The sequence below is a fragment of the Cavia porcellus genome, unplaced genomic scaffold (genome assembly GCF_034190915.1).
Source record: "Cavia porcellus strain 051 isolate PalLab524CR breed Dunkin Hartley unplaced genomic scaffold, mCavPor4.1 scaffold_32, whole genome shotgun sequence".
In the NCBI taxonomy this organism is placed as follows: domain Eukaryota; kingdom Metazoa; phylum Chordata; class Mammalia; order Rodentia; family Caviidae; genus Cavia; species Cavia porcellus.
In genome coordinates, this window is record NW_026947515.1 from 46,373,530 (window position 1) to 46,396,084 (window position 22,555).

General features: G+C 35.9%; 1 protein-coding gene across 1 annotated transcript in view; it reads left to right on the top strand.

The window, feature by feature from the left end:
- Positions 1-13,736, top strand: part of LOC134474338 (zinc finger protein 709-like) — a 34,304-nt gene extending 20,568 nt beyond the window's left edge. Inside the window, exons 2-4 of the mRNA XM_063241937.1 lie at positions 521-647; positions 968-1,028; positions 2,582-13,736. Coding sequence (XP_063098007.1) covers positions 521-647; positions 968-1,028; positions 2,582-3,821 — 1,428 coding nt within the window. The 3' untranslated portion in view covers positions 3,822-13,736. The remainder of the gene's footprint in view (positions 1-520; positions 648-967; positions 1,029-2,581) is intronic.
- Positions 13,737-22,555: the final 8,819 nt, after the last annotated feature.

Consider the following 22,555-nt stretch of genomic DNA (forward strand, 5'->3'; position numbering starts at 1 on the left):
AGGTGATATTTTTCTGCCTCTGTGCTTTGTGGGTGCTGGTCCTGCAGGCTTCTCACTGTGAGCTCTGCATTAGAGACAGTACACAGGGAATATTGCAGTGACTCAGCACAAGAATCAGTGCTCCTATTTGACTGTTACATTATCAGTGAGTTGCAATCTATCATCAAATTTGCTGTCTTCAATAATGTGTATATACTCAAAATTAATGACCAAGACTTGGATTTAAATTTGAAGAAATCAGTCTTCATTCAGCTGTTTAGTTTGGTTGTATTTGTTTAGTTTTGTTTTGTTTTATTGAGACAAGCTTTCTATATGTATATCAGCTAGATTTGAACACCCTATGGAGTCTGGAATTGCCCTGAACTCACTGAAACCATCCTGCCTCAGCCCTTTGAGTGCTGGCATTATAGATATATACCACCACACTTTGCTTTTGATTCAGATTTGTAGGAGAGAATTTAAGATATCCCAAACCTGGTGTCTCAACCTTCATGTGAGAAATATATGTATGATCCTTTAGGAGGTGGTGACCTTTGAGGATGTGGTCGTGAACTTCAGCAATGAGGAGTGGACTTTGCTGAGTCCATCCCAAAAGAACCTCTACAGAGATGTGATGGGCGAAACCTTTAGGAACATGACTGCAATAGGTAATGACAAAATACTTTTGTCACTCATGCTGTCAGAATGTTGTATGTCGCTGTTTCATTAAAAGCAATGTGAAAAGGGGCTGGGGGTTTAGCTCAGCAGCATAAGCGCCTGCCTTGAAAGCAGGCAGTCGTGAGTTCGATCCCTGGTACCGGTAAAAAGGAAAAAGACCAAAAAAAAAAAAAAAAAAAAAAAAAGCAATGTGAAAATATTTTTAAAAATAGCTCAGACCTGGACACATTATATCATAACTCTAAACAAAATCTATTAATTTGTATGTATTATTCTAATGAGCACTGGTATTTCTATGTCTACAATTCAGGAGGACTTGGGGATATCCAGGAAGCTGAAAAAGAATGCAAAATTTACTGGACATACTTAAGGTAATTCCCACTCATAAGGAGAAGGAATGTTCCTGAGTAATTAGTGAGTCAGCAGAAAAATACCACCAAAGAAATGAGGCACCATTCAGTTTATTGTCAGTAATATTCTCTGAAGACGTATAAGCTAGGGTATGTATAATGAGTGGATTAAATCAAGAAAATGTATGACATTGCATATAGATGTGTATGAAAGGCATACACTTTGAGTTATGACATTCTCTCTTCAGTTTTTCTACCTATATATACATGTGAATACAACACATTCATCATCTAAAAATTGCTAAGATTGCAGTAGAATTTGAAATAAAACGGCGTTCTTGTGTTTCCAAGCCATGCTCTGAAGAATCAGCCATTCTGACTAAAATTCTTAGAAGGCTGCTAGAATGTTAAGTGCACTCATTCTGAATATCAGTGTGCAGTTGTCTCTAGAAATTGATCCCCTCATACTTGTCCTGGATATATTTTTAAAAATTCAAAATGCACATAAAATACTGATACATGCTTACTCATATACAAAGCAGATCAAGTTATAATAGATCAGGCATTGATGAAGCTTAGCTATCTATCACTGGATTTGTGGAGAAGAAAAATGTTAATAGACTCTTTGTGATTGTGCATTCTTGTAAATCCAGCACACTAGGAGTCAGATTTTGCAGAATTGCACATTCAAGTTCAAACGTCACAGCTTAATGATCAGCGAAATTCTCTTAAAACATATTTAAAAAGATATAGATTTTATGATAATAGCTGTTGTTCATTCCCAGCACGGAAAAGAAAAAATGTGTTACATAATGTCAAAAAAACAAATAATGTAATGTCATTTGCCATAAGAAATAGGTGGTTCTTTCTCCCATCAATTTGATGAAATAGCTCAGCTATGAAACCTAAAAGTTCACAGGGTTTCTCTTAGATGAGAAACCAAAATATAAATTGTGGAATGAAATGAAAGAGTTAATAGAGAAAAATAAGACTGACCATATGGAAAAGGGAACTACAGGTTAAGGACAGAAGGGAGATTGTGATGGTGAAACATACCATAATGATTTGTATGTGATACACATATGTATCCATGCCCAAAGTGAAGATAAAGATTCTGCGTTTCAAAAGGTACCAAATTTTAAGATTTCCAAATGTGTACCAGTCTTTTGGGAATGGTTGTTTTCAACATATCTTACAAGGCCATTCTGTTGCTTCATGGTCAGAATTTCTTAGCAGGCATTAAAAACAGAACTTGACATTAATGCAGTCATGAAACTGAGACCCATTTCACTGTGAATGTTTCTTTTTTATTTAATGTAAGGAAAGACTAAAAAAAAACAAAATAAGTAGAAATGATACCACTTTCAAAGTGAAAATAAGCAGTAAGAAATCTAAAGACAGTGATTACATATGCTGCTCATAGAAATAGTTAATGAAATACAAAAACGAAACATACGATGTGGGGATTCAAACAGTGAGACTATAAACAATTTTGTTCAAATCTCCAATAAAAACTTACTTATATGGTTATCAATCCGATATGTGATTTTTTTTTTTTTTTTTTTTTTTTACAGAAATGACAAGGTAGGGAAATCCTATGGACGTACATCTTGGAATCAGTGTAGAGAAGTATTCCTTTGTACTGCAGAAGGTAATGTGAATGTGAAAGAAGCAGAAACACACCACAATGTTCAGATCCATGAAACATATGGCACTAGTGAGAAATCCTATGTATGTCAGCAATGTGGAAAAGGGTTCACCAAATCTCGACATTGTAAGCAACATGAAAGAATTCACACTGGAGTGAAACCATATGTATGTAAGAAATGTGGGAAAGCTTTTAACACATGGACAAATTGTAAAATACATGAAAGAAATCACACTGGAGAGAAACCCTATGTATGTAAGCAGTGTGGGAAAGCTTTTGAGAAACGGGCAAACTGTAAAATACATGAAAGAATTCACACTGGAGAGAAACCCTATGTATGTAAGCAATGTGGGAAAGGTTTCACACAACATGGAACTTGTAAGCAACATGAAAGGATTCACACTGGCGAGAAACCATATGTATGTAAGCAATGTGGGAAAGCTTTTACCCGACATGGACTTTGTAAGCAACATGAAAGAATTCACACTGGAGAGAAACCCTATGTATGTAAGCAATGTGGAAAAGCTTTTAACACATGGGGAATTTTTAAGAATCATGAAAGAATTCACACTGGAGAGAAACCCTATGTATGTAAGCAATGTGGGAAAGGTTTTACCCGACATGGAAATTGTAAGAAACATGAAAGTATTCACACTGAAGAGAAACCATATTTATGTGAGCAATGTGGAAAAGCTTTTAACACACGTGCGCATTGTAAGGTTCATGAAAGAATTCACACTGGAGTGAAACCATATGTATGTAAGCAATGTGGGAAAGCTTTTAACACATGGACAAATTGTAAAATACATGAAAGAATTCACACTGGAGAGAAACCCTATGTATGTAAGCAATGTGGGAAAGCTTTTAACACATGGGGAGATTTTAAGAAACATGAAAGAATTCACACTGGAGAGAAACCATATGTATGTAAGGAATGTGGGAAAGCTTTTAGCACACGGGCAAATTGTAAAATACATGAAAGAATTCACACTGGAGAGAAACCCTATGTATGTAAGCAATGTGGGAAAGCTTTTAACACATGGGCAAACTGTAAAATACATGAAAGAATTCACACTGGAGAGAAACCCTATGTATGTAAGCAATGTGGGAAAGCTTTTACCCAACATGGACATTGTAAGCAACATGAAAGTTCACACTCAAGATAAAACCAGTGTATATAAGCATCATGAAAATTTTTTAAGCACAAGTACATATTGCATAATGCGTGAAAAACTTCACACAGGCAGAAAACTTGTATATGTAAGGAATGTGGGAAAGGTTTCAGCAGAAATGCTCATTGTCCAATACATGAAAAAATTTACAATGTTGAGAAACCCTGTTTATGTGAAGAATGTGGGAAAGCTTTCACCACACATGGATTTGTAAAATACATCAATGACTCCACTCTTGTGAGAAAACCTATGTATATAACAATGTGGCAAAGCTTTTACCACATACAGTCATTGCAAAACACATGAAAGAATTCACACTGGGAAGAACCACTGGCTATGTAAGCATGTGGAGACACTTTCAGCAGCCAGATTGTAAGTGAAATACATGAAGAAGCTCACACAAGAGATAAATCCTATGTGTTATGAAAATACTCTCAACACACATGATCATATTTACATATCTGAAAGAGTTCACTTTATCCTATGTGCATTAACAATGTGATAAATATGGCTATCCATGTTTGTTGTTAAATACATAGAAAAAGCAGCACTCTTGAGACAGTTTAAATCTAAGTTTACTTTAAAAATTCCAAGTAGACCTGAAGAAATAATCAATACAGAAGTTTGATATCAATATTTCTTCAGAAATGACAAATCTGAAGTGGAGCTCTACTCAAGTACATATTTTGTATGGTTTTCAGTTAATCACTTATACCTCTTTAGATTTTTTAAAGTGTCTTTGTGCTTCAACATGGCATCTTGTAATTAAACATGGTAAACTGAAATGGGCTTTTCACTTTCAAGTATGGATAGTGTCTATGTACTTAATATTTTGTCTTTAAACCTTAATTTTTATATTTTTGGTGAATTATTTTTATTTAAAGAAAGAAAGCAAAAAGTGTAGAAATAATACAAAAGTTCTGAAAAATAAACAATAAGAAATCACTAGTTGATTAGTTACATATTATCATCTTAGAAGTAATTGTGCAAGTTGCAAAATTAAAGCATACAAAGTGATATTCAAATAATGACACTGCAAACAGTTCACCTCAGTGATCCAACAAAAACTTATTAATGATTATCTGTTCTACAAACTTGTTTTTTATCTAAAAGATGGTAAGATTAAATATGACAAAACAGAACAGTTCATAAGGAAACAAGTTAAGGAAACACAGGTTTCAAAGCAAGTCCACTGAGATGTTCATTTTCTATCTTACTGTCTCTAGTTTTCTTCAAAATAGTTGTTCCCATCTTCACATGCATTGAATATATACTGAACATTATAGAACTAATCAAATAATTACAGGATGATAAAGGCTTTTTTGATCTTCAAGACTATTTTGGGGAAGTTGATAATGATTACCATAATGTGTCTCATTCTCTTCGTAGTAGACATCTTTATTTTTATGTATGCTGAAATTGAAGATAAGAGACTAAACTAATATCACTCTGAACAGTGAATAATAGTATCCTGAGAAGGAGAAAGGTGAGGAATTGTCTAAAAAAAGAAGTAAGAGCACATTGTTAAAAGTGTATCAGGATTTAAAAGCTATAGTATTTCTGTTGCTCTGTTTAGTTTGATTATATTTTGTTCTGGTCTGTCTACTCACATTAGATTTGAGGGCAAAGAGAGATAACCCAAAAATGGCAGGTTATACCATGATGGTAATTGTCCTTAATTTCCTATTAACTAAAACTGAAACCTTGTATTACTTACATGGTCTTACTATGACTGATCTTACTGGAAGCTGGTTTGTTTGAATGTTATTTGGCCTTGACTGATTTTATTCACATTTGGTATGATTGCTGGTATCAAGTCCAAGAGTAGAGGAAACTACTCTGAAGATGATAAGATGTGAAAGATATATATTGGGGGTCTGGGGATTTAGCTCAGTGGCTTAAGCCCCTGCCTGGCAAGTGTGAGGTCATCAGTTTGATCCCCAGTACCAAAAAATAAATAAATAAAAGATATAAATTCTGGGTTTAATTTTTTTATTTAAGGAGAAAAAAAGAACATAAAAAAACAAAGCAGTAAAAGGGTACAAATAATACAGAATTTCAAGAAAAAAATACAGTAAGAAATCACTAGTTAATAGGTTACACATTGTCTTCTTAGAAACAGTTGTCCAAATTATAAAATTAAAGCATATAAAGTGAACATTCTTACAGCAAGACTGCAGACAGTTCTGTTCAATGATCCAACAAAAGCTCAGTAATATGGTTTTCCTTCCTACACACTCAGGCAGGCACTTATATCCCTTAGACCACCTTCCTTTCCTCCCTTCTTCACAAAAACAATTACACTTTTGGGTTTTTTTTTTACTTCGATAGTTCTTATTATTTTTTTGAAGAGAATAAAACCTCAAGTGAGTTAACAAAACATAATTGGTTAGAACATAAGGATGGGCATAGTACTTGATGCAAAAATAGAATATCAGGTGATCAAAAATGGTTACCACTGTTCCTCTTGCTATTTTTAAAAAGAGTTCCCTATATAATCAGGTATAATAGAATTGACAAAACAGTACAGAACAAGACCAATAAAATCTAAACTGGAGACCTTACAGAATTTCAAAAGAAGATAATAGTCAAACCATAATGGGCATCATAGTAAATCTTAGTGCCTACAAAGTGGTTGCCTATACCCTCAAACTTGATACTATCAAATAAAATAGAATATAGTAAAATCAGGGAGAATAAGATGGGGAGAGCAATACTGGGGTTAAAATCAGGTTAATAGGAAAACAAAAAAAAGTTACTATAATATATCCTACTATTTTTTAACTTAGTTTTCCTTTAATTGAAAAAGAAGTAAAAATCGAATAATTTTTTTTAAAAAGGGTGGCGATCGAGATAAAAGAGACATTGTAATAGAACAACACAGGTCAGAACTGAGCAATTAAAGCATCATTCTGTTTCACCTCCAGGTAATCTAACATAATAGTAGTCACCATAGCGCCTCTTTCCTTGAATTATTTGAGTATAACTTCGTATACTATAGAATCAATCACATCAAGACAGTGTGAAGCCATTCAAGAGAATGAAAGAATTACAGGGTATTTAGAGCCAGTTAACAGAAAATGAACAACGATTTCGATATTATCTCTTTGCCTGTAAAAATTTTTATTTATACTATCACATACAGTAAAATATATTAAGATACAATATGTTAAAACCAGTGGAAACATTTACAACAACTTGATGGGAGTTCCAGAGAAGATGATATTAAATCAGCACTAGATTTTATGATGTGTTATTTTCTTCAGAATAGCTATTTGTACTATCACCGATACTAAAATCAAAAAACCCAGGGTAAAACCATTGCACTTAATGAGTGAAAACATATGGATTCAAACCAATATGATTGGGTATCATGATTACCACATACTTCTATGTATTATCATTTCTTATACTAGGGAATATATTTGGTATTTATACATGTGAGTTTGATTTATTTCAGTTAGGAGTATGGTCTCAGACTGCGTCCATTTATTTATATGTCAATGTGATCATTCTTTATAGCTGAGTAGTACTCCATTGTGTAAAAACACCATAACTTTTTTATCCATTCCTCAGTTGATGGACACTTAGGTTGTTTCCAAGATCTGGCTATTACAAACTGTGCTGGTATAAAAATGGGTGCACATATATCACTGTGGAATGATGCTTTCAGTTCTTCTGTGAATATGCCTAGAAGTAGAATAGCTGGGTCAAAAGGTGCTTCCAGTCCTAGCTTTCTGAGAAATCTCCAGACTGAACTCCACAATGGTTGTGCAGTCTACACTCCCACTAACAGTGCAGGAGAGTTCCTTTGTCCCAACAGCGTTTCCAACATTTGTTGTTGGTGGTTTTCTTGATCTTGGCCATTCTTTCAGGAGTGAGATGAAATCTCAGTGTGGTTTTAATTTGCATTTCTCTAATGACCATTGATGGTGAACATTTTCTTATGTATTTACTTGTAATTTGTATTTCTTCATCTCAAAATTGTTTATTCATCTCAGATGCTCATTTTTGGATTGGGTCTTTGAATTTTGGTGTTCTCATTTTTGAAAATTCTTTATATGTTTTAGACAGAAGTCCTCTGTCTGAGGGGCAGTTCACTAAGATTTTTTCCCAGTTTGTGGGTTTTCTTTTCACTATACTGGAGATTTCTTTTGATGTGCAGAAACTTTTTAATAAGAGGTGATTCCAATTATTGATTCTGGGAAGCATTTCCCATGCAGTTTGAGTCCTGTTCATGAATTCTCTACCTACTCCTATGTCTTCAAGGTTTTTACCCAACTTGTCTTTCAATAGATTTAGTGTTTCTGTTTTAATATTTAGATCTTTGATCTATTTAGATTTTATTTTAGTACATGGTGATAGACATGGGTCTAGTTTTAGTTTTAGGCATATGGAGAGCCAGTTTTTCACCACCATTTATTAAAGAGAATGTCATTCTTCCAGTGAATATATTTGGCCCCTTTATCAAAGATAAGGTAGTTGAGTGTGTTTGTAGTTGTGGTTGTATCTTCTCATCTATTCCACTGATCTTCGGCTCTGTTTTGATTCCAGTAGCATGTTGATTTTATTACAGTTGCTTTGTAGTATAACTTCAAGTCAGGGATTGTGGTACCTCCTGCCTTGCTTTTGCTGCCTCTAACTGTCTTTACTATTCTAGGTTTCTTCTCACACCAGATGAATTTTAGGGTGATTTCTCAAGTTCTATGAGGTATGTTGATGGTATTTTTATCGGGATTGCATTGCGTCTGTATAAAAGTTTTGGGAGAATGGCCATTTTCACAATATTTATTCTTCCTATCCATGAGTAAGGGATGTCTTTCCTTTTTTTGAAATCAAATTCAATTTCATTTTTCAGTGTGTTATAATTTTCCCTGTATAGGTCTTTCACTTCTTTCGTGAGAGTAATTCCTAAATATTTCATTTTCTTGGTTGCTAGTGTGAAGGGTGTGGCCTCTCTTATTTCTGTCTCTGTGACTTTGTTGTTAGTGTATAGGAATGATATTGATTTTTGAGTATTGATTCTGTATCATGCTACATTACTGAATTTATTTATTATATCTAGGAGTCTTTCAATGGAGCTTCGGGGATCTTCCAGATAAAGTATCATGTCATCTGCAAATAATGATAATTTAACTTCTTCTTTCCCTATCTTTACGGCTTTTTTTCTCCCTCTTTTCTAATTGCTCTGCCCAGTATTTCCAGTACTATATTAAATAGGAGCTGTGATAAGGGACATCCTTGTCTTGTGGCTGATTTTAAAGTAAAGGCCTTCAGTTTTTGACCATTTAATATGTTACTGGCTGTTGTTTTTTCATTGCCGGCCTTAATTATATTGAGGTAAGGACCATCTATTCCAATTTTCTGCAAGGTTCTTATCATAAATGAAGGTTGGACCTTATCAAAATCTTTTTCTGCATCTATAGTAATGATCATGTGACTATAACTTTTGGCTCTATTGATATGGTCTATTACATTTATTGATTTACATATATTAAACAATCTCTGCATGCCTGGGATGAATCCCACTTGGTCATGGCATATGATCTTCTTGTTGATTTGCTGCATCCTATTTGTCAATATTTTATTGAGGATTTTTGCATCGTTGTTCATTAGGGAGATTGGTCTGTAGTTCTCTTTTTCAGTTGGGTCCTCCTCTGGTTTTGGTACTAGAGTAATATTTGCTTCTGGGAACAATTTATGAAGGATTGCTTCCCTTTCCATTTCAATGAAGAGTTTGAGGAGTTTTGGCATTAGGTCTTCTTTGTATTTCTTGTAGAATTCTTCAGTGAATCCGTCTGGGCCTGGGCGCTTCTTTGTAGGTAATGATTTTATTATGTTTTCAATTTCATTATTAGAATTTGGGTTATTCAGTAGTTTTACATCTTCATGACCTAGCTTTGGTATTTCATATGCTTTAGGAATCTGTCTATTTCTTCTGTGTTATAAAACCTTTGAGAGTAGAGGTTTTCGAAATAGGTGTTGATGATCTTCTGTATTTCAATAGGGTCTGTAATAAATTCACATCTTTTATTCCTTATTGCATGGATTTGAACTTTTTCTTCCATTTTATATAAGGTTGGCGAGGGGCTTTTCAATTTTATTTATTCGTTCAAAGAACCATGTCTTTGATTCATTGATTTTTTGATTGTTTTTTTAGTCTCTATTACATTGATTTCTGCTCTGATTTTTATAATTTCTTCTCTTCTTTTGGCTTTTGGCTTGACTTGCTCTTCTTTTTCTAGATGTTTGAGGTATAATATCAGGTTATTTACTTGTACTCGTTCTGTTTTCCTAATGTGAGAACTCGTGCAATAAATTTTCCTCAGAGGACAGCTTTCATTGCATTACACAGATTCTGGTACATTGTATTTGTGTTTCCATTTGTTTGTAGGTATTGTTTAATTTCTTCTTGAATTTCCTTTGTGACTCACTGATTACTCAAGAGTGTTATTCAGTTTCCCCGTGTTTGTGGGATTTTTGCAGTATCTTTTATCATTAATTTCTAATTTCATAGTGGTATGGTCTGATAGCATGCAAGGGATAATTACAACCCTTTTGCATTAATTTAAATATGCTCTGTGAATTAATATATGGTCTATTTTAGAGAATGACCTATGTAATACTGAGAAGAATGTGTATGTTGTTGTTGGGTGGAATACTCTGTATATGTGTATTAAGTCCATTTGTTCACAGGTGCCATTCTGTTCTTTTATTTCTTTGTCATTTTCTGTCTGGTTGATCTGTCCATTGGTGTCAATGGTGTGTTAAGATCTCCTGTTAGAATTGTGTTAATGCTAATTTGATTTTTCATTTTTGTTAGTACTTGTTTTATATAACTGCGTGCTCTGGAGTTTGGTGCATATAAATTTAAGATAGTTTTCTCTTCCTCTTGGAGTTTTCCCCTAACCATTATGTAGTGACCTTCTTTATCCATTCTGATCATTATTGGCTTGAAGTTCACATTGTCTGCAAACAGAATAGCTACCCCCCCTTTTTTTTGGTTCCTGTTGCATGAAGTATTGTTTTCCATCCTTTGACTTTCAGTCTGTGAGTATCCTTTTGGATTTAGATGGGTTTCTTGTAGACAACATGTTTGGATTTTGTTTCTTAATCCATTCTGCCAGTTGGTTTCTTCCAATTGGTCCATTGAGACCATTTACATTAATGGTTAGAACTGTTATATATTGGTTTATTGTTGACATGTTATCTTTCTGCTGTTGCATCTTTATTTTCTGCTCTTTTTAACTATCTGTTTTGTTTAGTGGTTTTTTCCTAAATGTATCTAGGCTGTCTTTCAGGATTCTTTGCAGAGTTGGCTTGGTGATCATGAAGTTTTTCAGCTTTTCTTTAGTATCTTATTTCTCCATCGATTTTGAAGGACAGTTTTTCAGGGTTCATCAGTCTAGGTTGGAAATCATTTTCCTTTAGGATCTGAAATACTTTGCTGCATGCTCTTCTTGACTTCATTGTTTGTGCTGAGAAGTCTGCTGTGATTCTGATATGTTTTCATTTATAGGTGATCTGTCTCTTCTCTCTGACAGCTTTTAATATTCTATTCATTTCCTCAATTTCTGGGATGGTCATTATTATATGTCTGGGTGTAGATTTATTTTGGTTATGCCTATTTGGATTTCTATATGCTTCACTGATCTTGATATCAGTTTCCAATCTCGTATTTGGGAAATTTTCAGCTATTACTTCTCTAAATATCCTCTTGACATCCTTTATGTTGTCCCCTTCTTTTTCATTTATCCCTATCAACCTTATGTTGTTCCGCTTTGCATCATCTTGCACGTGTTCAATAGTTATTTCCTGATTTCTTGTTATTTTTAAAAGATCTTTCCTTTCCTGTTCACTGGCTGCAATCTTATCTTCAAGGTCTTAGATTCTATCTTCATATTCATTGAGACAGTTTTTACAACTTTCAGTGCAGTTTTTGATTTCCTGTATATCACTTTGCATCCACTTTATGTATTCTGTTTGTTTCTTATAGAGTTCATCCAGTGATTCTATCTTTTTGTTTAGTTCCTCCAATTTTTTAACTGTGTCTTCTTTAGATATGTTCAGAATCTCCTTCATTTCTTTTAACATTTCTTTTTTTTTTACCTACGAGATTGTTTGAATTTCTTTAATGCTTCCCAAAGTTGCTTCTTTATTTCAGTTACTATTATTTCAGGTATTTCAGTTATGTGAAATGTGTTTTCTTTTATGCACATGGCTCCTAGGCTTTTTTGGAATGGGATGGATGTTTGAAATTGCACTTTGGTCTTTCATTGTGTCATTTTGCTGTATTTTCAAGCTTCTAGTGTTGTTCCAAATGAGGGGGCGAGTTCACCCAGATTGGGACGGGATTCCATGCCTTGGCCGAACTTGCTGGCAAGGTAGGGTGTTCCTCTTGACTGGAATTGGAATCTGTTCCTGGGCCCCACTCGCTGGTCCTGGCAGGAATCTGAGGGCTTATCCTCAGGTGAGGAATAGAGTTACCCCAGCCTGGGAAAGGATTCAGTACCTTGGCCTGACTCCCTGATTCTGACTCGAAGGTCCCAACTCACTGGTCCCTGTGGGCCTCCACCTGGTCCCCAGGTGAGGAAGGGAGTTCCTCCAGACTGGGATGGGATTCCGTGCCTTGGCCTGACTCGCTGGTCCTGGCAGGAAACCATGGGTTCTACATCAGGTTTGATTATTAACTGCTTTCACATCCTACAATGTCTTCAAAGTTGTGTTTTTATAAAAATAGCTATATAATGTTATGCTTAATTATATAGTCCCTGATGATGTGGACAATTCTATTGAAAATAACAAGAGAAGGCATAGTAAGTACTGTGTATCACCTAATATTGTGATCTTATGTCTCTTTCATATCATGATTTTCTAGGAATTTGTTTTGTTGTCTTATTTTGATCTGTTTTCCCCCATAACACAGAAAGGATAGATATACACATAGAGATTCACAAATGAGAAGAATTTCTAACCTATTTATTGGAACAAATAATATAATGCATAATGTAATGAACAGATACACTGAAGAAGAAGTGACACTAAGAAACCCAATGCTATTTCTGTAGCATTATGATATAAAATTGAACAATACTATTATTTACTGTTCAGAGTGAAATTAGTCTAGTCTCTTATTTTTTGGGGAATTGTAATTTTAACATGGCATTGTTTTAATATTTTGATGCACATACTTCATTTTCTCTTTCATAAATGATGTTTCTGAAGTTGATGCAATATTTGGCATTAAGATATACATTTGTAGAGGATTGGAGTATGTGTTTTTGACAAATATGTGTTCTTTTCACATAACTTGTACATTAATGAATGTTATGTTTTCCAAGTTGTGACAAGACATCTGCTAATTTCCTAGCATCACTGGATATCATACCATGTAAATTATGTTGCCTGATTTTGTTTCTCAGTGGAGCCAGTATTGGTCATTTAAGTAAAACTTTGTTTTTCTAACCATCAGAATTTTACTTGTTATGTTTATATTACATCTTTATTTGCTAGTAAGGTTTCCCAACGTGTACCAAATGTAAACCATACTACTGTGAATATCTGATTATGCCATACTGACAGAATCATAACGTCTCCAATAGCACGTCACAATATATATATATATATATATATATATATATATATATATCCAGAAATTATAAAATTTGGCATGATTTATGAGTAACCATACTTTGAAATCAATGTTTCTTAAATATGGAGTTGTTTTGGGGGAAAAGGTTGTTATTGGATGTATCATGCAAATGCCTTTATTTTATTCCTTGATGCTGTGAATGCATTATATATTTTATAATTATTACTGTTTTTTTCCTAAAATACTGAAGTAATGGCATGAAGCAAAACCTAAATTTTGAGCTGTCAACACAGTAAAAATTAAATTTGCTAAATTAAGATTCAGGTTGTGTTCTGTTTTACTGAATTGTGAATTTATACAATGGCATATCACTTTATTTATAAGGACCAGTGCATGACGTTTGTGGTGTGTACTGATTATCTTTAAACACATACACTGGGCCATGAGTCCCAGTTGGTTTCCTGTGGCCTGTGGTTTTCACTTCCATTTTAACATTCATGTAGTTTGTAACGTGTTTAATGCAGTGTTGTTGAATACAAAATCTGCTTAGGAATTATGTTGTTAAAAACTGTGGTGTCATGAAAACACAAGTGAACATTGCATTAAATACCACTAATCCAGTGAAGATAGCGTGCCCAAGTCTCAATTATCCTTTGGAAAATAAATTACTCACGTCTTATGTAATCACCACTAAAACTATATCTATTTTGTACCTGAAGAACCTGATATACTTCACAAAGTAAAAGATACTGTGAAGTACATTGTCAGCCTCTATACACTACAGCATGTGGCCAGATTCCCTGCAGCATATTTCTGCTTACCATCAATGGGAATATTTGGAGTTTGTATTACAGCTAATAATAGAATACTGAATCTATAAGACATATATCCTGAGTACATGCACTTTCTCATTTTACCATGAAAGTAAATCTTGCTGGTCCTGTTGATGCATGCTTGTAATCCTAGCACCTCAGCAGGCTTAAATTAGTGGAAGAGGAAGTCAAGTCTAACATACACAATTAGAGTGACCTTGTCTCAAAATATATCTTCAAGTTCTACAGATGTAGTTTAATGCTTTAGATCTCCTTCCTTTCTTACACAGCCTCAACATTTTTTAATACTCACAATTGCACATCAGTAGTTGTCCTTTTATCAGTTGGCCACCTAGCAGTTAACCCAGAGAAACACTTGGGAAACACATTTGCTTATGCAGTGACCATCCTGAGCATCATTTGGGCAGTTGTCAATTTAACCCATTCATTCTTGTATTGAATGCAGTAGAATTGTCACTTTTATATTTCTTGTTATTTTTTAAAAACTAACAAAAAGTATGCAATTTTTGATCATTTTGTATTTAAATAATTGCATTGGTAAGGAGTTACCTATAAAGATTGGGCTATAGATGATTTCTTTAGTTCAAGCATCAGGAGAGAATGAGATGGGATGATAATTGCTTTGAAGCTGACTTTTGGAGGCAATTGCTAGATGATTTAGCAGAGTGTGAAACAGTTTTTTTATGCCTGCATTTGAAGTTTAAGGAAACAAGTAAGTTGAGGTCAAGAATATAAATGTACAATAGGATAAAAGAATCACTACTGCAAATTGTGATTTTTCTTTTACTTAGGAAGTGTACTTTTTTTGGAAATTTTTGCAGCAGTCTCAAATATGCCTCTATTGGAATAAAACATAGTGAAACTTTTTTTTTATTTAAAGAAAAGGAAATGAAAAAAAAATACATGGAGATTAAAGAATAAAAGGGTAGAAAAATAATACTAAATTACAGACAAACAAAAGGTAAGAAATTGCCAGTTGATAAGTTACAAATTGTCTTCTTCGAAATGGCTGTTTAGGTTACAGAATTAAAGTATTTAGAATGACATTCAAAAAAGTGACCCTACAAACCATTCTGCTCTATGGCCGAACAAAAGCTCCGTAATATGATTATCAGTCCCACCTATTTGTTTTACATCTCTAAGAGGATAAGGTTAACCATATCAAAACATTTAAATTGTTTTTTATTTTTTATTTTTTTTTATTGTTTTATTTTTTTAAACATAGTGAAACTTGAAAGAGCCAGACATTCCATGTTCTGAATGTAGAGGTATTAAAAAACATTTTTTAAATACTTTTGCTGCTGTTTTGTATAGAAAATAAGATAGGGTGACAAAACAAGCAAAAATGACTTTGTAAGATTTTAATCCTCCTTCATAAGCATTGATGTCACAAAAAATCAAACCAAAAGGATGCAGAAATAGACTACAGAATGAGAGAAATTTTGCCTATTACTCCCTGAGAGCTGACATGTAAAACCAATAGGAACGTGAAAGGAATGCACATTTTTCAGAATATGTACAAATTGCCAAGAAATACTTGAAGAACTATTGAGCATTTTTGCACAATAGAAAAATGCAAATAGGGACATCATTTCATTGCATAGAGAACTAATCACCATAAGATCTACAGAATATTCATGAGACTGCAGGAGAAAAGGAACTATTTAATCTTGTTGGTGGAAATGTAGGTAAGTAGTTCAACTACTACTGAAGTCAGTTTTTAAAGTATTCAAAAGACTAAAATTAGTAATTCTCATTAGTGCAGTGCCTCCTTTAGTGGGTATCTTCCCCGAAGAGTTAAGGACATATTGCACTGATACATGCAGATTCCTGTTACTGCAGCAATAGTCATTTTTCTGTGGAGAGCAGCAGCAAGCACTGCTCCATCACCACCAAATACCAATGACGAACAACAAATACTCACTAGTGTACTCCATTTGATAAATGGTGTGATATTTTATTGTGAAGTCAGCTGTGACATAGTTTTTCCAGTAGACTACAGGTCAGTATAAATATGATAGTGATGCTAATATCACAAGGCCATCACTAGTACACTATTATGTTCATTAGATTTGATGTATTTATCTTTTTGAGGAAGCATGTTGCTATGAAGTTCAGGCTGGCTTTGCGGTCACATTATAACCTAGATTGGTCTCAAACAATTCTCCTTCGTTAGTGTCTCAATTACTGGGCTCCACACAAGAGCCACCACGCATAGTTTATATTTCGTATATTAAGTGCATATTCAGCATATTTTATTTCAACTGTTTTTGTTGTTAAAGTATTTCCATATTTTACCTCCAGCATTTGTAGAAACTTTGGCCGTATTGAATTGGTGATGTGCATATCACCAGCCTGATGACATTGTCTGCTGGGTTCAGAGCTGTCAGTATACTGCAGCGAAACATAGATGTACATAATTCTTTCTTTTTCTACTTTCCTTAGAAAAGATTTTTAAAATTTCCATGGATAATCAGAGGGTCAATAACCCTGGCTAGAGTTTAATGCAAATGCTCACAGTTAAGTAGAGTGTAGCACTGACCCAAAGATACTATCATCATCTGTGAGTCTCTATAGTCCTTTCTGTACCCACACTTTCTGCCTGAGCCAGCACCTGTTGTGGGTCCCAGAGTCTGCTGCAAAGCCATGGAATACGTAGCATTGTGACCACCTCTAGACTGGTGTCTAATATGCCACTCTGCTGAGGCAGAGCACAGCTTCTGGCAGGAAGCCAGAGGCTCTGAGGCTCTGAGACAACACAGGTTTTTCTTTGTGAACACAGATAATCTTATATTTATGTAAGACAGACAGCTCTGACCCATATTTCTACCCAGGAAGACAGAAGAGGAATGTGGAGACTGTGAATTAAACAGGGGTGCTACCCTTCTACTCCACCAGTCCGGTCTTGGGTGGGAACCTGACAGTGGCCCAGCCTTGCATCCCCCCCAGACCTGCACCTGCCCATGAGGATCTGCCCTCAGGGCATGTCAGACCCAGTCACACTTGACTTAGGGCAGGAATTGTGTAGGGGGATTCACAGTGGTGGTCAGGCCTTAATGTTACTCTGCTGGACTCAGTGAGTCTGAGTGGCTTGTGGCTGAGTCCTGTAACACCTGTCCTCGTCTCTCTCCTGCCTCTGGGTGCCAGAAGGCTGGGGACAGTGAGCCTTGTCCTTTAATGCCTTTGTCATTTGGTGTTTGCCAGCTATCATCCTGAAGGCTCTGGGATGAGTGAACCATTTTTTCAGCCATTCCCACATGGTTTACCTATGTGGGATCCTGAGGCTGGGGTCTCATGTCCCGGGAAAACAGCATAACCTGCTCCCTGTTCACTGTCTTGAGCCAACTGTCTATAAAGACCAACTGTCACCAGACCAAGGTGCCTGGTGACCTGAGCCTTCAGAGTTCTGTTTGGACCTATTGCCAAGGAAGTGAGGTCATGCACTGGGGTCCACAGTTTGGCCTTCCTCTGGGATATCACCTTTCTTTTAGTTGTGGAACAAATCTATGTCCTCCTTAGAAACAACAAGTTAAAATGCTAGAAAACTGTGTATACTTTTAGACTTTGCTGCACTTCAAAGATTTTAATGCAGCAAACATGTAGATGCTTCAGATGTGTCAGGCTGGGTGCCAAACACAAATGTCCATACAAAGAGTCCATTGTCTCAGAGGATGAAAGACACATTTTCTTCTGTTAAAGATTTGTCAAATGTTAGGATGACTTCCTTTCTTGGGCTTATCTTAGTTTAATTTCAGTTCCATTAGGAAGCAGAATACCCATAATAATTTTACCAAACAATGTGAAGGTCTCATGTTATAAACCCCATATATCCAGGGGAGGAGGATTCATAGCCAGTTTTACTCTCATGTGCTTAAGAATGATTATTTATTCATCCTTAGATGTTCAACTCAGCTATATACCTTAGTGCTCCAAACTCTGACCTCCAGGGAGGGGGACAGCAGGTGGTGAGTAGAAGGGGAGATGACATCATCACGCCATACTGATGAAGGACACATGTGCATCACTCCTGGGGAACTTGTCTCCTAGCTGCTGCTGTCACTTCCTTTCCTCCCATGCCAATCAGACATGGGCTTTGTGTCCCTGATGGGTAGTTTCCCTTTCCTAGAGGTGATGGTGCTGAGCCTTTTCAGTTGTAATACTCTTTGGTTGGTCTCCTTGAAGCAGTGTTTCCATGCTGGGCTCTCTCTGTGCTGCCACCACCCACTATTATGTGGCTGAACCAAGCACATGCACCTGTCACCCATCTTGTGATGGCCTTTTCTTATGTTTTTGGGTCGAACTTCAAAAGGAAGCTGCCATACCCATTCTTACACAAGCATTTGAGTGGATACTGACATTTATTTCAAAGAAAAAGCATCATATTGCTGGTGTATGGATAACTTAGAAATTCTTGCTGTATCTTTGGAAGCAGATGTTTAAAGCAGAGTTATGTGGTTCCTTTTTTATTTTGTTTTGTGTTATTATGCTATACAATATTATGCTCTGTTATGTTATATTATGCTATATGTTGGTGAGGAGTTTGAAAGTCCTTCAGAGTGTTTTCAGTACTTTCTGATTTGGTTTTGTATAACCAACCTAATGAACTTTGATAATATAAAAATCTTTGAGGAGTTTTGTTTTGGAGAATATTAAAAGTGAAAACACAATCAGGATTGTTGTTGCACACCTGTCATTCCAGGCCTCCCAAGACTGAGGCAGAATGTTTGTGGTGAGTTTTAGGTCATCGTGGGCTACAAGGGAAGATCAAAGTCAGACTGAACTGCATAGCAAAACCCTGTCTGAAGAAAAAAGGAAAGAAGAAAGAGAGCAAAAAAAGATAAAAATGAAAAGTCAAAAATAGACTTTCTAGTGAGAAATCTTTGTGAGGTTCTCTTGCATGTGTACTTTAGTCAGCACACCTAGCATAAGGTTTACCATCATGGAGACATTGATGTGCTTCCAGGTGTTTGTACTCTTTCAATTTTTTAAGGCTTTTTACTTAGATGACTGCAGATATGCTGCTGAATATATCCTTTTAGGATTTGGGTAGTTCAGTATGAAGATATTTTGATCATTCTGGTTTTTTTTTTCTGTCCTAAATTTATATTTAGTACAGAATTTGAGCAAGGGATTATCAGCTTTATTTTGAAATAATAATAAGAATCATATAAAGATACACTTTTTAAGTCTATAAAAAGATAAAATAAGTATAGATTAATAGTGATTAATGTACCTTGTTCAGTGACTTCTGAGATTTCTTAAAGATCAATATTTTCATACATTTGTAAAAGCTTTGGTTTGGTACAAATTTTAAGACATGGTCTCACTAATTTTCTAAATGTCCCAGGCTAGGCTTAAACCTTTCCTCATCATTCCTCCCTCTTCCAAAGTGCTGGGATTACAGGTGTATATTATCCTGAGTTAGCAGTGGGAAGCAATGTTGTGTATTCATGCAATAAAATGTTTGGCTTTGGTCTTCAGACACTTTGTAGAAGGAGTCACTCTAGTTAAGCTGTTCGTCACCTTCCTCACCTGCAGCTTATTTCACAGTGAGTAGGACTGAAAATGCCATTAACACTGTTAGTAGATGTTAGGTCTGAGAAGGGGAAGAGAGGGAAGGAGTGGAGAAGGAGTGGCCGGCGGTGGTGGCTGCAAAGATAAGAAGTATAAAATATAAGTAACCTTTATTTCAGGAATGTGGGGAGAGGACCCCCCCTGGTCCCTGGGGCGCAGCATCTCCACCCTGGGTCCGGCGATCTCTCTCTGGAACACACACACTCTCTGGAACATGTGGAGTGAGGCACATAAGTAGCCTCGGTCTGGGGTGGAACCTAGGTTGTATTAGGGATGCACAGGCAGCCCACTGGCACACATTTGGTGCCAGAGGTATGTTACTAATTGCAGGGTTATAGGGTTAAAGGTAAATCGCTAGGGGTGGGGGAGGCAGGAGCTTTTTAATTTTGGCTGAGGTTTTTCCTGGATAAAGTGTCTGGTCTGGGCCAGCAACCCTTTCAGTAGATTCTCTGCTTTTCTAACTGAGGTCAGCAGGCACTTCAGAAGATCACTCCAAATGCCTTCTGCACTAGGATTGAGGCTTGGTATCTTTGAAGTACGTTCTCTTTTTCTTTGATCCCTCATGGAATTTGATGATTGTTTGAAGTCAAATCGCAAGAAAGGTGGGAAGGTTAAAGCTACTTGGGGCACACTCCCCTCCAGAAGGTCTGGCCAGTGTAAAAATTTATTTACCCTCCTGGTGTCAGTTGCAAGGTTTTTTGTTGTTGTTGTTCAATTTCTAGAATTTGAATACAGAGCTTTGCATTGGCTTCTTTGTCTTCACCTTTTAACACTTTTCTTGTTTTAAGCCAGGTCCTTAATAAATGGCTAAATTGCTGAGCCTCACCTTGAATTTGTGATGCTCCTGACTCAGCCTTCCAGACTGCTAGGATTACAAGCCACACCACCAGACCCGGTCTCATCATAGTGTTGTTAAAAACTTATTGGCTGAGCAAGGAATGGTGAAAATGCCTGTAACGCCTGTACTCAAGTGGCTGAGGCAGCAGGGTTCCTGGGAGTTCCAGACAAGCCTGCAACATATTCTGAGTTCAGCTCAGGCTACAATGACACAGGGAGACCCTGACTATAAAAAGAAAATGAAAAATAGGGAAGAAAAGGAAAGGAAAAGAAAGGAAAGAGGAAATAAATAAAATTCCTAGTGATTTTGTCACTTGGTGTGCATCTGGGCAAGCTGTTTTAGTCTGTGGTCCTTTTCTTCCAGTGTAAAACCCTTTTGACTACTGTTACTTTATAGTATCTGGAAAATAGCATTTTGATCCCTCTACTTTTAATGTTCTTTCTATGGCTATAGGATGACTCTTTGTACTTCCTTGTGAATTTTCATATTTTTTTATGTTTCTAGGAAAATGGCACTGATACTTTGACAGGAATGGCACTGAAACCCCTGGTTGCTCTCGGTAGCATGTACATTATAACATGAATTCTTCCCATCCCTCATCACAGTATAGCTTTTCTTCTGTTAGTGCTCTTCTACTTATTGCATTCCAAGAAGATGTGAGTTTGCTTCAATTTAACCTAATCATTAGTTAATTTTGATTATTTGTGAAATGAATTGTGTTCTTTGTATTTGAGGCTACAATTTGTTTGTAGTACATAGTAATGAATTGATTAGGGCATGTTGCTCATGTATCCTGCAGTTTAAGTGATTTGTGAATTTGTTCTCTAAGGTTGTCAATGGAGAATAAATTTCTTGTATAGAATGCTGCACCCTCAGGAGAACTGCAACAACAATTAATTCTTCCTTTCTGATTTGGAAGGTTTTGCTTTCTCTTTCTGGATTAAATTCTATGCCCACGACTTCGAGTACTGTATGTTGAAAAGAGTTACAAGCCGTGTCTCCTTCTTGACACTAGAAGCGAAGCTTGCAGCTTGTCAGCATCTGGGCACCATGTCAAGGACGGAGCTTGCCATGCTGTGCTGAGGTCCATTCCTCCTACTTATAGTCTATGAATGATTTTTATCATGAATAATTGGTGAACTTTTGAGGTTCTCAAAGCTGTTTTTCCAAATCTCTTCAGGGGTTAGCTGTGCCTTGTGCTGTGAATGTGGTAAGTGACACTTAATAGTTTGTGCGAGAGGGAACACTCTTTCACCACTGAGATTGAGCCCAGTGTTGATTGTGTTGGTTAATTTTGAACATGCTGGTGAGTTAATGTGACAAACATTTAGCTGAATACTTTTGTGTATGTTCGTTAGGAATATTAGCCAACAGAGAGTTTTCATTTATTTTATTTTTAACACCTTATTGTCTGGCTTCATTCTCAGGATGACTTGTCACTTAAAAGAAGTTGGTGGTGGTTTTTTCTTCAACCTGATGGAAGAATTGAAAAACAATCAGTATTCATTCTTTATCACATACTGGATAAAATTCACCAGTGCACTTATTGTATCCTAGCTTTGTTGTTATTAAGCAACTATGATGTTTACCCATTGCCTGTGCTCCTTATTGCTCTGTTCATCAGACTGTTTCCTTCTGATGTGTGTGGTTTGGGGACATCAATGGACACCACATATCTTTAAGGGTCATGTTTCATTTTATTTACGGATGCTACCATTTACTTTTGTATCTTCAAACTATCTCCATAATATATACTTTTGTGAGTAACTCCTTTCAGTTACTCAGTATTTAATGCACAGTCTTTCAGGGTTTGGTTACTGCTGGAGGAAAGTGGGGCTGGTGAGGGCCTGGTCTCTTATTTAAGGCTTTGTACCCTGACCTGCCTGCAGTG